This window comes from Cystoisospora suis, assembly GCF_002600585.1.
Source record: "Cystoisospora suis strain Wien I chromosome Unknown contig_535, whole genome shotgun sequence".
Taxonomy (NCBI): domain Eukaryota; phylum Apicomplexa; class Conoidasida; order Eucoccidiorida; family Sarcocystidae; genus Cystoisospora; species Cystoisospora suis.
The window spans coordinates 1-17,600 of NW_027153336.1; the positions used below are offsets into that span (position 1 = coordinate 1).

The 17,600-nt window shown below is 39.7% G+C and overlaps 1 protein-coding gene across 1 annotated transcript; it reads right to left on the reverse strand.

Moving 5' to 3' along the window:
* Nucleotides 1–312: 312 nt before the first annotated feature.
* Nucleotides 313–17,398, reverse strand: CSUI_001339 (letm1 family protein). Its single transcript, XM_068061545.1, has 12 exons — nt 17,299–17,398; nt 16,028–16,215; nt 15,329–15,393; nt 13,950–14,094; nt 12,739–13,483; nt 11,384–12,023; nt 10,446–10,550; nt 9,627–10,009; nt 8,307–8,404; nt 5,255–7,928; nt 2,590–4,386; nt 313–1,227 (listed from the first exon to the last, which is right to left on the reverse strand). The coding sequence occupies exons 3-10, from the start codon at nt 15,388–15,390 to the stop codon at nt 7,581–7,583; spliced, it is 2,526 nt and encodes an 841-aa protein (XP_067926479.1). The 5' UTR covers nt 15,391–15,393; nt 16,028–16,215; nt 17,299–17,398; the 3' UTR covers nt 313–1,227; nt 2,590–4,386; nt 5,255–7,580.
* Between the last annotated feature and the right edge of the window lie 202 nt (nt 17,399–17,600).

The following is a 17,600-nucleotide window of genomic DNA, read 5'->3' on the forward strand; positions in this document are numbered from 1 at the left end:
CTTCTTTCTCTCTTCTTCTTTCTCTCTTCTTCTTTCTCTCTTCTTCTTTTCAACAACGAGAAAGAAGAAAAGAGAAAGAAGAAGAGAGAAAGAAGAAAAGAAGTCGAGGTGAGGAGGAGTGATCTTTAGAAGAGAAAGAAAAGGGGTTTGGGCACTAAACTCTATCCATCATACGAATAGGTAGATACACGCAAGAAAGTCCAAATCCTTCCTTCCTTCCTCCCTCCCTCCCTCTCTCCTCCCACTCTCTTATTACATCCCTCACCCTCCACACACGGAAATACAGACACGTCTATAGATATCTATACATGGCGCACTTGGACTATGCTATACATACATACATACAGTAGATAGATAGATATATACATCTACATGGTATATGTATTTTAGATCTATGTATGTATCTCTCTCTCTCTCTGTAGGGGTCTCCAACATGAGTCGTATACACGTGATTAAAAGAAGAAGATGAATGAATAAAGGAAGGAAGAAAGGAGATCTCCTTACTGCTCCAATAGAATCGATATGTTTCTTCGTACTTTCCTTCCTATCCGTGATAGAGAGATGCACTTCATACACGATGGATGGAGGCGAACGGTAAAGAGGCCAAGAGGAAATAAACTCCCTACGCTTTCGTCATACCTTTACACACTCTTCAGATCATTCGCTTTTCTCTCTCTAGCCATGAAAGGAAAGCCCGCCGTCGCAGAAGAAGAAGAAGAAAAGAGAAGAAAGAAAGAAAGTTTACAAGAAGAACCTTCACTCAGAGAGAAAGCTCTTTCTCTCTTTCTCTCTCCATCTTTCATTCTATCTACATGAAGTCTTCTGTATACATATACCCATACATATCTATGTGGATAAATAGATAGTTCATTCTTACATATAGATCTCTTTCTCACTTTGTCCTAGATGAAGAATGAGGAGAAGAAGCATTCCTGTATACATACACATTTATATTCATATATAGATAGTCATGTATATCTTCTTCGTCATCTCTACACATGTATTGCCAACACTCGTATGTATAAGTCCACATGTATTTGGCGAAGAAGAAGGAGAGTCCCATGAAGATTCATAGTGTGAGGAAAAGACAAAAGACAGCGTTGTGCAAAGAACGGGCACTTCTGTCTGTACGTACGCGTGCATTCCCGAAATCTCGAGGTCAGTAGCTGAGAAAGTTGAAGGCTATTCAGCCACGACGTGTAGCGAGGTGTAGCGGATGAAGGATACCTACACAATTTCATCAAAGGCAAAGAGAAAAAAGAAATCCGCTTCTTCTTCCTCTTCTATTCCTATACATATAGATCTCTATAGCACATATATATAGCCATTTGGATATCTATCTGTTTAAGATCTATTTGTATACATGGTGGTATCTGTTTCGGTATATATGTATAGAGATAGACAGATAGATATAGATACATAGATAAGATAGAAAGATAGATAGATATTTAAATAAAGATAGATAGATGAATAAGATAGATAGATAAATACAGATAGATAGATAGATAATTATAGATAGATATAGACAGATAGATAGATATAGATACATAGATATAGATAGATATAGATAGATAGATAGATATAGATAGATAGATATAGATAGATAGATAGATAGATATAGATAGATAGATAGATAGATATAGATAGATAGATATAGATAGATAGATAGATCAAAGATAGATAGATAGATAGATCAAAGATAGATAGATCAAAGATAGATAGATAGATAGATAAATATAGATATATATATATATATAGATAGATAGATCAAAGATAGATAGATGGATAGATAGATTGATAGATCAAAGATAGATAGATATAGGTAGATATAGATAGATAGATAGGAATGTGAACGTGTGTGTATGTAGAGAAAGAGACTCTCTGACTGTAGACTGAACTATACCACTCAATGGCAACAAGAAGCATAAAACATCAATCTATTTATCTTTACTCTATCTATCTTTAATCTATCTATCTATCTGTGATGCATCTATTGATCTTTAGTCAGTCTGTCTATCTATCTCTTTATCTCTCCTCGATAATTGAATCACTATATACAGATATATATAGAGATATAGAGCTAGATATGGATGTCTATAGTTGTGTATGCACTTCGAGTGACTGCGTGGGGCATGCAGATCAAAAAGGCAGATAGCAGTAGAGATGGATTAAGATCTCTCTTTGAATATCTCCATGATCTGTCTCTCTCTCTCTCTCTCTGTATAGATATGTGTAGGAAACCGAGATGTCTCAGTGGAAAGACTTGCTTGCAGATGAAAGAGAAACCTTCTAATTGAAGTGTGTCTTGTAAAGTATTACAAAAAGAAGAAAAGGAGAAAGAGATGAGAAAGCAAAAGATGAGAAAGAAGAAGAAGAGAAGATCAAGACCTACTCGACAAGAAAAGCCTCGACAGTGAAGATAACAAAGTAGGTGAACTAGAGAGAAGAAAAAAGAGAAAGAGAGAAAGAAAGAGAGAGAGAGAGAAAGAGAGAGAAGAGAAGTCGAGTGATGTGTGTTCGCTTGGAGTGTATGTACATCGACAGCTATCACTATCTCCCTCTCTTCCTTCTTCTTCTTCTTCATTTTACCTTACAAAGCCGGTCCCAAGGATAGAATTCTTTCGCGATTTGGCGGAAGTTTTGTGAAGAAGAAAAGAGAGTTGCTTCTCAATTCTCTCAGGAAAGGACACATCGTCTGCATCCATAAAGCAGAGATACACCCCGCAACTCATTCTCACTGCTTGATTCTTGCCATACGCTACACCTCCGCTTATCTTCTTCTTCTCCTCCTCCTTTTCTTCTTCTTCTTCTTTCTTCTTCTTTTCTTCTTCTTTTCTATCTTTCGCTCCTTCTTCTTGCACTGCTGTCTCCACAGGAGATAATGAAGAAGAGAGAGAAGAAGAAGAAGAGAGAGAAGAAGAAGAAGAGACACCTACGGAGAAGAGAACATGGTGTTGAAGAAACTTCAAGGGAAGAGAAGAATGGAGAAGAAGATCTAAAGTTTTATCGGTCGAGCCGTCGTCAAAGACACACACTTCAAGAAGATCGAGCGGCTTACGAAGAGAAGAAGAAGTGGAAGAGAAAGAAGAAGAGGGAGGAGAAGAAGAGGGAGAGGAAGAGGAAGGAGTTTGCTCATCTTTTGTTTCTTCTTGTTCTCCTCCTTGAGGTGTATCGACAGTAGAAGAAGAAGAAGGCGACAGTTCATTAGGCGTCGATGCTAGGAGAAGAGTCTTTTCTTTCTCTCTTTCTTTGCTCCCAGTTAGATTGAGATCTTTCGAAAGAAGAGAAAAGGAGCTGTGAAGTCGATTTGTAACATAGGTCTGAGAGAGAAGAGAATTAAGAGCCTCTTCAAGATACGCTTCTCCATTTCTCACAGTCATAACGACAGATACCTGGACATATCCTTCTTCTTCTTCTCCTTCTTCTTTTTCATTGTCAGGAGTTCTTTCCTCTTTCCCTGCAGAGAGAGTGAGAAGATGAGACGAAGAAGGAGAAGAGCCTGTCTCTCCTGCCTTCTCTAGCTCTTCTTCTTCAGAACCGCTGGTGCTACAAGGAGACAAGCGGAAAGAAGAAGAAGATGAAGAGAGAGAAGAAGATGATAAAGAAAGAAAAGAAGATGAAGGTGGGTTTCTCTTCTTTCTCCTTCCCGCCGACTTCAGGTGCGAGTAAGCGAAAGGCAGAGGAGGTATAGAGTATTTCTCATACAAGGGGCTACGATAGATTATACGAGGAGGTAGCGAAGGGAGAAAACAAGGAGAAAGAGAAGAAGAAGAAATGACTTCGACTTGACTATCTCGAGGATCTAGGTGTAGTACACAAGCTGCGTCAGAGATCTCCATACTCCCCTTTCCGCACTTTGCAAGAGACTAAAGATCTATCAGACTACAAACATACCCACCTGCAGAGATATACACACGGCATACGCGTAGATATAGAAAGCTAGTTAAACGCCATGCACTTAGCAGTCTTTCCGATAGATATGTGTCTTCTTTATAGAGGAGTTCCTGTTGTATCTCTCTTCAGCTCTCCTTCGTACATCGATGAATGTATAGAAGAACCCAAAACATAACCTGACAGCCTCTCTCTCTCTCATTTCATAGGTAAAGATACAGCGCTCGAAAGGATGAGAGGCATGTGTATACACACACGTAGATAGATAGATATATAGGTATCTCTGTATCTCTATGTAGATGCAGGGAGATATGTGAAGAGGGAGAGGAGAAGATAGAGGAATGTAGAGAGGAAGTCCTTGTAGCAAAGAGAAAAGAAGAAAACTGACGATGGAGGGAAATCCATCATAAGGTCACAGTTGCTTGTATACATGAAGAAGAAGAAGAAACGATGCGAGAAGAGAAGAAAAGGCGAAGATCTCGATTCTCCCGTGACCTTAGCATAGAACAGAAAGAAAGAAAGAGGAGAAAATATCGGGGAGAAAAAGAGAGAGAAGGAATTACAATCCTAGCATTTCTTCTCTCTAAAGGAAGCCGGAGAAAGAGACTTCAAGAAAAAAGACAAGTATTTAATGAAGAAAGAAACTCCCGTAAATTTTGCGGTTGGCCCGGCGCATGCATACACCGCGCATGCATGCGTTGAACGTATGCATGAAAACAGCGAGCTTAAAGAGAGACAGATTGAAGATAAACAAATAAGGCTTCCTAGGAGGTGTTCGCTCTCCAGAGAGACAGCTGTACATGTCTATTAGAATGACAAGAAGAGACAGATGGGATCCAATGCAGAGCTATAACAACATAGAGAGGACGATAGAGAGACAGATTGATTGAAGATAGATAGTTAGACTTAAGAGAGATGATAGATCAACAGAAGGTCACCCTCCTTTCTTCACTCTCCCGGCTTGGCCTTAGAACTTCTTTATCATTGTCAGCTCAATTCTTTCTGAATGGCTCATCAAAGAAAGCATTCACTTCTTCCTTTCTCTCTTCTGCTTCTCTTCCTTTTCCAAAGAGCAATACATTGACACCTCTGTATATGAGCCGACATACACATACTCTACATCTGCGTGCAGCTATATACATGTGCATATATATATATATATATATATTTAAGGAGAGAGAGAGACTGTACGTAGACGACAGATACTTCCTAGGGTATTGAAGAGTATCTATCTGTATAGGATACGGTACATCGCTGACTAATGCGCAGATACACCTCTGTATACAAGGTCTCAGCAGACTTGCGGGCGAGCCGCATGTTCTAAAGTCTATTACTGACCAGTTTATGCTCTTCGTTGTCTTACTTCATCTTTCTACGACTTGGGGTTGATTAAGGAAAGAGAGAGACCGAATTGTCGCCATTCGGATTGTGTGCGTCACCATTGAGAAACATGAAAAAGAAAGAAAAGGAGATGTCTCAATTTCCTTCTCTTTCTTCTTTCTTTTGTTCTGATTGTCTTGTATCACCCGCGGTGTACATACACCCCGGTCTCTTGAATTGAGGTGTATGTACACCGCAGCTCCCTTCAAAGGGTTACCTACTACCGTCACTGCGAGAAAGAGGAATGGCTTCTTTCTCTCTCTTGGTGTTTTCGCTCTCTTTTTTCTTTCAAACTTTCTCTCATAGATAAATGCTTCTCGAAGAAAGTACGGCCAAGTCAAAACGTTTATTCCAAGTAAAAGAAGAGAAAGAAATCTGGAAAGAGAAGGTGTGTGTGTGGAACTCGCGACAGAAAACGTATGGCAACTCCTTCTCACCCCTCTCTCTCTCTCTCTCTCGCAACTATTTAATCCATCAAATCAAGAGGGCATTGAATTCTCTTTTCTCTCTCTCTCCTCTCACTTGCAAAGAAAGAAGACATCTTTCTCTCTCTCGTCTACCCTACTTCCCACACTCCTGCATTTCTCCTGACGTACGCCTTTTCTTCTTCCTTAGCATTTATTCCGGCTTTTTACACAAGCTCATCTTCCCCTCATCTTTACCGTGTCCGAGCTGACCTCTTCCTCGATATTCAGGTGTATATACACGCAAAAGACATTTCTCACAAAGATAGGGCACATGTGGGAAATGAATATATACATATGTATATGCATGTGGCTATCTCTCTATGTATAGGTGTACGTATAAAGGTATCCGCATGAATGAATGCCTATCCGCGATAGACTTTGATATATATATATATAGGTAGATAGATATAGGTCGGACAGAGTAGCAAAGAAGAAGAGGAAGAAGAAGATAGTGTTTGGAGAAAGGGTGAGAATCCGCTCTCATCTCCTTGAATAGAAGAATGAAATTGGTATAGAAAAGAAGATCTAGACCAATTACACCACAACCGCAAAACCGACATGCAGAAGAGAAAACTGAATGGAAAGAAGGGAAGGCATTTGTGGTGTACATACACCTGACCGTCACCAACACAACCTTCCTGAGTTAGTGTATATACACCTCATTTTGAACACGAAAATTCCACATGGGAGATTCCTTCTTTCTGATTCGAATAAAGAGCATCATGACGTTCCTTTCGAGAAAAAGAAAAATGGAGAAGAAAGATAAGACCAAAGAAAGAAGAGACAAAGATTGGAAAAGAAAAAGAAGAACCGACAGATGAGACGGAGAATGTGAAAGATGAAACTCCAGAAAAAGAAAGAAGTTATCCCAACGATCTAGTTGCGAGCTTCTTTCTCTCTTGCCACGGGTCATCTCTCCCTCTCTTTTCTTCTTCTTTTATCTCATCGCTATTCAAATACACGAGGCTCTCTATATCATATAGAAGACTCTCATGGCTAAGACACATGCACGACCTATGAAATACATTCCTACATATAGATGTATATCTGTATACATATCATAGTTGTATACATATAAAGCATATATACGCACATACACATATATAGGTGGGTATGTAGCACGGGAATATGTATCTGTCCGAACCGATACCTGAAAGCGTATATATATATATAGAGAGAGAGAGACGTACAGAGAAGGTTGATGAGGGTGCTGTAGAGACAGATAGGTAGATAGCTAAGAGATGAAGAAGAGAAAGAAAGAAAGAAAGAAGAGAACGGCTCGCCTGTACCTGTAGAGAAGGCCTAGTAAGACTAGGTGTAGTGTTGTACGGATGAGCGATAGAAACATAGAGTATACATGAACAAGCCTGCATTACGAGAAGCACCTAGATATACAATAGAGATAGAGATACATATAGATAGATAGACAGGGATAGATAGGCGTGCATGTGTAGAATCCACGAATATAGACGAGGGGTATATCTGCATGAGAAGGCTCTGTACGTCTACCTAACTTTGCCGGGAGAAAGAAGAAAAGAAAAGAAAAAATAATGGAGAAAGAAATACACGGCGAATCTTCTACCACATACAAGACACACATCCATTCACTCTTCTTCTTCTTCGATGCCGAGGAGGAGGAGGAGAGACCGTTCACTTTTCTTAAGATAAGGTCTTCGTTCTTCCCCACTATTGACACCTCTTTCTCTCTCTGTCTGCGTTTCATTGCAGAGAAGAAAGGACAAAAGAAGAAACAAAGACAGGAAGGAGAGAAAGAAGAAAAGAAAGAAGAAGAGAGAAAGAGAGACAGACAGGAATAGAGAGAGAGAGAGGTGGTTTATGACTTTATTTGTGACGTGAAGAGATCTTTCGATCCTGGTCTGAGGAGGGAAGAGAACTTTCTGCGTGCATTTCTCGTGTCAAATTAAGGTCTTCTCCATCCCCGCAGGCCTCTTCTTTCTCGTCTTTTTCTGTCTCTTGAGAGAACATCTTTGACGAAGAAGAAGAAGAAAAGAGAGAAGAAGAAAGCGCCGAAGAAAGAGAAGATGAAGAAGAAGGATTTATAGGCTGGCTAGATGGAGAGGAGGAGGAGGAGGTAGTATACATAAAAGAAGAAGAGGGAGGAGGAGGAGGAGAAGAATGAAAGATTGTCTCATCTAAATCTGAACAGTCTTCTGGGTAAAACAACCGATCCTGAACAGAAAAAGAAATACAAAAGCATTCAGGTGTATAGACACCTTAAAATAGATAAGAAATCTCTCCTCCCCGCACCGTCTCTCCCGCATATATGGTCATACAAATACACATACCTACATATTCATACATATACATATACCTACATATTCATAGATATACATATACCTACAGATTCATACATATACATATACATACATATGCATACATACATACGTACATATACATACTCATACATGCACATACGTATACATACCTATGTGTATAGATATACATATAGACACACAAATCTGTCGAAAGAAGAAGAAAAATCGAGCCTTCCTTTCAGAGAAGAGGCACATGCAGGTAGGTGAATATCTAGCTAGCTGTCTAGCTTACAACATCATCGATTTGTAGAGTTTTTGCTTCTTTCATGAGATCATCGACTTCTTTAACTCCTTGAGCAAACGTTTCTATCACCTCCTGAATCTTCTCTTCTATAGAACAAAAAAGGACCCATCAAACAACCCACACACAGAGAGAGACAGAGAGAGAGAGAAAAAGAGAAGAAGAACATCATGAACTTTCTTTCTCACTCTTTCTTTTCTTATTTCCTTCTTCTTCATGAGTGTGTAGGTCTCCTACAATTAATGGAGAGAGTAAGGGGGGAAAAAGAATGGACGTCTCATAGAGAAAAAGATCGAGAGAGAAGAAAAGATATCTTTCTTTTATGATATACTTTTTCATCCTTCTTCTCTCCTCACGTTCATCCCCTCTTCTCTTCTCAAAATCTTCTCCAACCTATCGTCGCCGATACCACCTCTTAAATAAACATACACGTATACATACACATATATATATATATCTATATATGTATATATATCTATATATATCTCTATATATATATCTCTCTATATATATGTATATATGGTGCGCGAGTAGGTAGTAACTCTCCTGTACCGCAGATAGATGTCGAGACTCCTCTATGCTATACGTAGGCATATCTACATACATTTATAGATGTATATACACTTATATGAATATATATAGATACAAATATATATATATATATTTATGGAGAGAGAAAGGCAGGGATGTTGAGTTTATGTGGCATGACGGGAACACCTCTGTATCTCTGTCCGACACAAACTTCGATGCTGGTGTAAGATCATATATATAGATAGATATATACACAGAGAGAGAGAGAGATATATAAATATATAGATAGTTTCTTATGTATAGAGAAGCCTATACAGGTATATATGAACGAAGTTGTTGAAAGAATCGACGATTTTTTAACGAACATGTATGTGTCGATTCTTCTCAGAGACCCACCCTATAGAAATAAAGCCGGAAGGGAGTAGTGAGAATAGACATGTACATACACACCTCTATACACAGAGGGAGACAGACGAATACATACGCATATGTATATATATATATATGTATACTATACTCAGAAAAAAGACGTTTGTATGATGTATATGCATGCCTGGTCGAACATAAGCGTATGCGCGTGCAGCCGGCAATATGTGTATATCTATATATTCATCTGGATATGTGTATCTATGTATTCATCTATATATGTATATATTACATATACATCTGCTTGAATATAACATAGAGTTCTGTATGTATTATATCTATCTCACTAGGTGTGGCCGTTCGCAACTCGAGGTTGACTAATGTGAGACTAGCTGCGTCGATACTCTCACTTACCTAGCTGATCGACGGCTTGTACAAAATCGATGCTCGACTGAAGTTTAATCTTGTCTCCAGGTGTTTTTGCATGCGTCGAAGCATCGATACTTTTCGTCGATTCAGGGAGAACTTCTTCCTCTCTGATCCCAAGCTGTTCTTTCGGAAGATTTTCTGAGACAAGACTTGTGTCTTTCATCTTGTCTTTTTCTTCTCCTTCTCTTCTCTTCTCATCGAGCTGTATCGACGATGCTCTCCCACCATTACTACCAGCATCAGTTCTGGCTTGTCCGCTTGTATCGACGGAGAGATTCTTCAGACTCTCGATGGCTTGCTGCTTCAATCGACACACCTTCGCTACTTCAAGAAGTCTAGTCAAAGCATTGAACGCATCCTCTTGCTGGCTAAAGAAAGAGAAACAGGAGAGAAAGAAAGAAAGAAAGGAAAGAAAGATGAAGTAGATAAGAAGAAGAAGAGAAGAAAAGAGAAACAGAGGGAGGAGACACGCATCATGCAGACGAGAGGATTGAAGAAAAGAGAGAAAGAAATCTTTGTTTGATAAGAAAGAAAGAAAGACAAACTAGAGGGAGAGAGAGGAATGTGAAAGGTGAGCTGTAGCGGCGAAGAGAGAGAAACAGAGAAGACTGCCGCGAGTAAGAAAAAGAAGAAAAGAAGAAAAATATACAAGAGATAAAAAGAAACAGAAACGTGAAGAAAGATAAAACGAAGAGAAAGAAAGAGAAAGGTATGGTCTCGATTCACCGAAGCTGGTCGACAGAATATATATACATATATATATAGCTCTTTCTTGTTCTTTTTGTCTTTCTTTTGTTTGCTTACTTATGCTGTAGGTCAGTGAGGCGTCTCAGTAGGCGCAGCTCGAGCTCCATGCGACGACACCGACGCTGAAGGATCTCCCGACCACTCCTCATCTTCATCCATTCACTAGCAAACCATACAAAGAAAGAAAGAGAAAGTGAGAAAGAATGGAAGAAAGAGAAACGATGACGAGGATGTTCAAGACGAAGCGAAAGAGAAAAAGAAAGAATGAGTGAAAGATATGCGCAAGAAAGGAAGATACTATACAAAAATAAAGAAGCCGAGAAGAACGAAGGAAAGAAAGAATGAATGAAAAGAAAGAAACCGAGAAGAGAGATGACGAAGAAAAGAAAGAAGACTTGCAGGAGAGTTGCATCTCTTTAAAGTGAATAAGAAGAAAAAAGAAAGAAAAGAAAAGAAAAAGAGAGAAGAAATCTCGATGAATGACGACGTCTCCAATGGACAGCCAACAGGCCATACAACTCACTACTACTAGACACATCAAGAAATCTATCTCTGATCGATCATCTTATCTATCCCTCTTTAATCTATCTATCTAATCTATCTATCTTTAATCAATCTCTAATCTATCTGAAGTTAATCTACCTTTCTCTCGCTCTCTCTTTTGAACAAGAGACTTGGCTTCACGGTGTGAGAAAGAAAGGAAGCGCATGTCTACCACTACGACAGAACTTCGCCGTTTCTGTCCGTATAGGCCCATATGAAAGAGAGCTCAGGGTGTCTTTCATCTTCTATCTACACTTACAGCAGACCCCTCACTATCTATCTCTTCTATCTACAGAAGGAAATTTCTCTACTCATCAAGGGCAACCATACGAACTATGTCCCCCCTTCATGTGTGTCTATATATATATATATATATATGTATATATATGTATGTATATATGTATATATATGTATATAGTATGTGGGTAAAAGTGTGTACGTGTTGGATTTACTTGAGAGAAGGATGATCGTCGGCATGACTGATAGCTCCCTCATCTCCTCCTGCTGTAGAAGAAGAGGAGGAGAGATTACTTGAAGAGAGACCTCCATCACTAAAGAGAGAAGAAGAAGAAGCTCGGTCTTGAGTCGATTCACACCACCCCGACTCGAGAGAATTGTCTCTTTTCTTCTTTCCTTCTTCCGCCATCCTCGCATGCAGTTGTTCGACTTCTTCTTCTTTCTCGCTTTCTCTTCCTTCTTCTCCTGCTTCTTGCATTTTCATCCGGTGTCTCTTCTCTAGCTCAAGAGAGACAGGAGAACGCTCGCTCTCCGCAGAAGAAGAGAGAATCTTTTCTGCAGTAGAAGTCGACAGAAAAGGAGAAGAAGAAGAAGGAGAGTGAAGATCCTTTTCTTCTTCTCTTCTCTTTTCTCCCGAAGAAGAGGCAGAAGAAGAAGCAGAAGGACTGAATGCATGCGATAAGAATAAAGACGTTGAAGAGGAAGCAAGAGAATTCTTCTTCTTCTCTTCTTCAGCTTGGACTTTCTTTCTCTTTTCTTCTTCTTCCTGTTGCTGTAAGAGAAGGACACTCTGTCTTAACGTCTCTTCTTCCGCTCGCAGGAGCTCCACCTGCCGCTCTATCGCTTGCAACGATGCTATACACGACCCATACACAAGCAGAACAAGCAGAAGAAGGAGAAGAAGAAAAGTGAAAAAGTCATGAGGAGGACATTTGCAACAAGAGAGGGATGAAGAAAGACGAGGGAAAGGCTGCTGCAAAGAACTCGCTCTCTTCTTTCTTCTTCTTCTCTTAAGAGGAAAGAAAGAAAGAAGACGACGAAGAGAAGAAGAAGAAGACTTCCAAAGATAGGTTCGCAGATATCTACCCAAGAATCTGCGCGGTGACTCCTTTCATCCACCAGTCGAGATACATATGCATACATAAGCGTATACACACATACATACCCATATATAGATATATATAGATAGATACATTACAGCGAGAAGGGGGAGAGGGAGAGAACAGCGTCACAGAAGGGAGAGAAAGAAAGAGACCGATAGATCGAGAGAGAATGAAAGAAAGAGTAAAGAAGAAAAGACATAAAAGAAGAAAACTATCCCGAGTAGTATCATGGACAATTATACATGGAGAGATACATAGATAAATATATAGAGATAGATAGATAGATATGGTAGATGTTCATATAAATATATATAGATAGATAGATAGGTACACCTCATACCTATACATCCCTACCAACTACACCTCCTCTCACTAAAGCTGAGAGAAGTATTTATACAAATATATATCTATCTTTAGCATTCCTCTCTTTCCTCTCTCTTTCCTTTTCTTCTTCTTTTTCTTCTTACCGTCTTTCTTGATCCTCTCATCTTCATCTTCATCCTCGTCTTCTTTCTTTCTATCATCCTCTCCACCTATCTTCTTAACATGTGTCTTTTCTCCTTCTTTCTCCATCTCTTTAGCTCCTCCTCCTTCTACCTCTTGTTGGTCTTTCTCTCCATTCCTTCCACTTTCGTCAGACGCCTCTAAAGAGATCTTCTTCTTATACTTCTTTTCTTCTTCTTCTTCTTCTCCTCCTCCTCCTTTCTTTGCTTTCTCTCCCTTTGCTTCATCTCCACCCCCACCTCCTCCTTTCAGGCCAGCGAGAAGGACACTTGGCAACTCGAGAAGTCTTTTCTTTGTAGGCTTCACTTCGCTTTCTTCTTTCTTCTCTGAAACTCCACTCTTCTTCTTCTTGTCGTTATGGACGTCCCCCTCTTTCTCTCCCTGTGAAGAAAGAGTAGACGATGTGGATGAAAGGCCAGAGGTAGGTGTCTCCCTTTTCTCTTTAGAATCTTGAGAGACAACCGATCTCGTAGGAGCGGCTGGGGAGGAAGAAGAGGCAGATTTCTCGAGACTGTCTTCTCCTGGAGCTGTAGGGAGACTTGATAAGAGACTTCCAGGAGAAGAAGAAGAGAGAGGAGAAGAGGAAGAAGAAGTCGAGGTAGACACGGGAGGTGGGATAGGATGATGTGTAAGAGTGATGCATCGACACCAAAGAAGAAGAAGAGGAGGGATATCTTTATGAGAAGAGATCTGTAGCCATTGTCTCATCTAAAGAAGAAAAAAAGAACAAAAAGAAGATAAACAAGATCATCTTCATTCGTCTTCTTGAAAGAGGAAGAAGAACTTCTCGAGATCAGACAAGAGAGAAAACAATCTAGAAGGACCCCCTGTTGTCGATTGAGAGAGAAATGCTAGATCTCTTCTTTGACGGTGATAGAGAGGTGTACGTACACTTGAATATAGAGGAGTATATACACCTCCATAGAAGAAGAAACTCGAGGGAGCACCAGCGATTCCTGGGGTGTATATACACCAGAAGAAAGGACGTGAGGACATTATCTATTCAACGAAACACCTGCATGCGAGAAGTGTATCTACCGAAACAGATCTTCTCGAGATTAGAATGCAGCTTCCCCCCCACGCCAAAGATCGCCTTTTTATCGAGTCCGAAAAGCACCTTCAGCATGTTGATACGATAAGAAGAGGAGAGAGTGCGTTTCTTTTCTTTTCTTACCTCTTCTCTCATGTCTTGATCGGAGATATCATAAAACATCATAGCTCGATCTTTACACGCTTCCACAAGCTCATCGTGTGTGAGGGATTCCACGCCCTCCCAGAGCAACTCCCGATCTTCACGCTGTATGTGGTTGAGATGATACCTACAGAGAGAGACAGAGACAGAGACAGAGACAAGTTGGTGATAAAGAGCAGGCAGGAGAAGAGAGAGATGAAGAAGAGATAGAGAGATACAGGATCGACAGGTCTGATCAAAGATACATTGAGAGAGAAAGAAAGGAGGGAAAGAAGGATGTTCTTCTTCTTCTTCTGCTTTTCTTGTTGGGGGATTTGTGGAGGGGGGGTGTATGCTTTTCTTCTTCTTTAGGGTGAGTGACTGCTGCTATGATGGCTAGATCTAGCTACCTTCACACAAGGGGAGAATACCCCAAGAAGAAGAAGAGCAAAGAAGCAAAGAAAGAAAGGCAAAATGCTTCGGTCATTCACCCATTCATACACGCAAACCACACATATATCACCTTACCATGTGTACACATCTACACACACACATCTATATATATATATACATATATATATAGATATATGTGCGACGTAGTTGGGTATGATGATGTGAAGAAGATAAACGATAGAGAATAGAAGAATTACATAAGAAGAGAAAGAGAGAGAAAGAAGGAATCTCTTTCTTTCTTTCATTCTTTGTCACATCATAGAGATGATATATCTATCTCAGTCTCTATCATAATACCTGTATGAAGATCTCTCTCTATATCTACATATACACATGTATATAAACGCTCTACTTACTCCTCCTCTCTCTCTCTCTCTCTGTATAGCGTGCAACTCTGCATAGGGATATCGACAGAATATATCTCCAGTCAATCATATACCTGCAGATATGTATAGACATAAATCTCTCTCTTTCTATTTCTTTCTTCTTTCTCACTCTTTCTTTCTTTCACTCTTTTGACGTGAATGTTGCGTGTGAAGCGTAGTCTGTAGTTTCGTGTTGTCCCTTGTTCACCTTGCAATGGAAAGCAGAAAAGACTTAGGCTAAAAATGTAGGCATGAACAGGCAAACGAGACGAAGGAAAGAAAGAAAGAGGAAGAAGAAAGAGAGGAAAGAAAAGAGTCGTTCACTAAAGAATTACTTCTTCTTCCTTTTTCGTATCTTATTCCCTATCCCTCTAGTGCTACTGCCATTGTATTCTTCTTATTCTTTTTAGTCTTCTTCTTCTTCTTCATTTTCATTTGCCCACACAAGGAAAGACAAGAGAAAAAGATATAGATACCTATACCTATCCCTTTCTTTCTTTCTTTCATTCTTTCTCTCCTTGTCGTTATAGCAGAGAGTTGCTGTCTCTCTGTCTCTGTGTGTACCTGAGCTGAAGGATGACGTGACTCTGCAGGCTGTAGGGTTCGATACCCAACAGTCGACACATCACCTACACGCACAAAGAGAAGAAGAAAGAAGAGCAAGAGGAAAATTGGAAAAAGAAAGAAAGTTAAAGAAATACAGAAAGAAAGAAAGAGACATATGCATGCTGTACCTCATTAGACTAACACATCAACATAGATATATACCATACATATAGAAAGATACATATAAGTGCTGCTATAACGTATCAATACATATATATATATATATAGAGAGAGAGAGAGACAGGTAATGAATGGAGAGATACATATCTATTTGTATATACATGGACCAATAGGGAGATCTCGACGTAGACACGGAGACTGTTTGATACAAGGAGAACATAAAGAGAGAGAGAGAGAAAGATACAGACATATGCAGGCATCAATACTGATAGATAGATAAATCGGCTAAAGATAGATAGACAGATACAGATGAAGAGATAGATAGATAGAAAGATAGATAGATGCGCCGGCAAGAATGACGTCGGAGAAGAGAAGAGGGAGAGAAAGAGAGAACGAATAAATCTCCTTCGCCTGTCTGGTCTTTTTCTTTTTGTGTATTGTTCCATTTGCTCGTATTAACTTCTCTTTCATATGTGCATCTGTATATATGTCTCTATATATGTGTGCATGCATGCATGTGCTTCTTTTATTTCTTACCTGTAGAGTTTGAAGGTCGAGTTTCTCTAGCACGAATTCTTCTTTGAAGAGTTTTGCAAAGGAGAGAATTTCTTTTAAGGAAAGAAAGGGATTGTTCACATCTTGCTGATCTTTCCTTAGCAGCTTCTCTTGGAATTCCTCCAGGGCCTTCGCCTTATCCTTCCAACTCGCGTCATTGGACTCGTGCTCTACATCAAAAAGAAGAAGAAAGGAAAGATAAAAAGAAAGAAAGAAAGAGATACGAGAGAGGAGAGAGAAGAAGAAAGAGAGAGAGAGGGAAAGAATGAAGGAAAGAAGAGGAGTAAAGAGAGAAGAGAGAGAGAGGAAGAAGATCGCTACATAGGAGACATGCAGGGGATAGAAGCTAAGTGTATGTATACAGACAGACACGGATAGATAGAAGCGCCTTCACATAGGCTTTTTCTCTCTTTACAGATAACGATGTGAAAGAAGCAAAGAAAAGAAAGAAGAGAAGAGGAACAAGAAAAGAACAAAAAGAAGAGGAGGTCGCAATGACACACACACAGGGACTAGACCAAAACAGAAAGAGACAGGCAGACAGACAGAGAAAAAGAAAGAAAGAAAGAGAAGAAGACAGAATGAGTAGACAAGTCTATACACATAATAGCCGAAGACTTCTCTCCATACACTACAATGTATACATACGTAGACACATAGATATTTCTACATCTCTCTATCTATCTTTAATCTATCTACCTATCTTCAAGCCATCTACCTGTAATCTATCTATATGTGCCTGTGGCTACATAGAGTCCGAAGAGAGGAGAGAAGAGAGGAGAGGAGAAGAGAAGAGAAGGGTTGGTCGGTCGCTCCAGTCCAATGAATGCGAAGAAGAAGAACTCCGATCTTATCACTACAGAAAGAAGAGAAGACGAAGGAGATATCGAGACGCATGAACTACACCTATCTTGATATATATCTGTATACCTAAGAATGTGTATGGGTATGTAAAAAGATAAGTCACGTCATATCCGCCCTTCGTCTACCTGTATGGCTGTACATCTACATGAAGACAGAGACGTACATACCCCCTGTAACTTTATACAAGTCTATATACACACATAGGTATATAAAGAACGGGACAGAGAGACTGATAGATCCCATCCCTTATCATCACTCGCATGCTAAAGAGAAAGAGTAAGAAAGAAGAGAACATGAGCTATATCTTCTGTTCTCTTCATCTTCATCCTTATCTCGATCTTCTTTGTCTTAGTCATCTCCTTTCTATTCTTGCTGTGGGGCTTTCTTACCTAGAATGTTCCTGGTGTGCTCACGTACGAGCTCTTGAAAGAAGGCCGCCAACTCCTGCTTCGCCTTAAGCTTTCGGCTTAAATACACGTTATCCACTTGCCTACATTTGCAACACAAAAGGCAAACAAAGAAAGACGGAGATGAAAGAGATAACGAAGAAGAAGAAAAAGAAGAAAAGAAAGAAAAAGAAAAAGAGAGAAAGAAAGAAAGGGATAGATAGACAGATAGGCTGTAAGTGAATGAACGAATGAGGACTAGAAGTCCTAGGAGTGATGGTCGAGATTTCTCGAGTAGGAGGAGA

Excerpts from the sequence above, each read along its gene's own strand:
- CSUI_001339 (XM_068061545.1), bottom strand. The coding sequence starts at position 15,390 with ATGTGTCGACTGTTGGGTATCGAACCCTACAGCCTGCAGAGTCACGTC. Across the intron at positions 10,551-11,383 it reads GACGATCATCCTTCTCTCAA|TGAATGGATGAAGATGAGGA; the intron begins GTAAATCCAACA and ends ATGGTTTGCTAG. Across the intron at positions 10,010-10,445 it reads CTCACTGACCTACAGCATAA|CCAGCAAGAGGATGCGTTCA; the intron begins GTAAGCAAACAA and ends CTCTTTCTTTAG.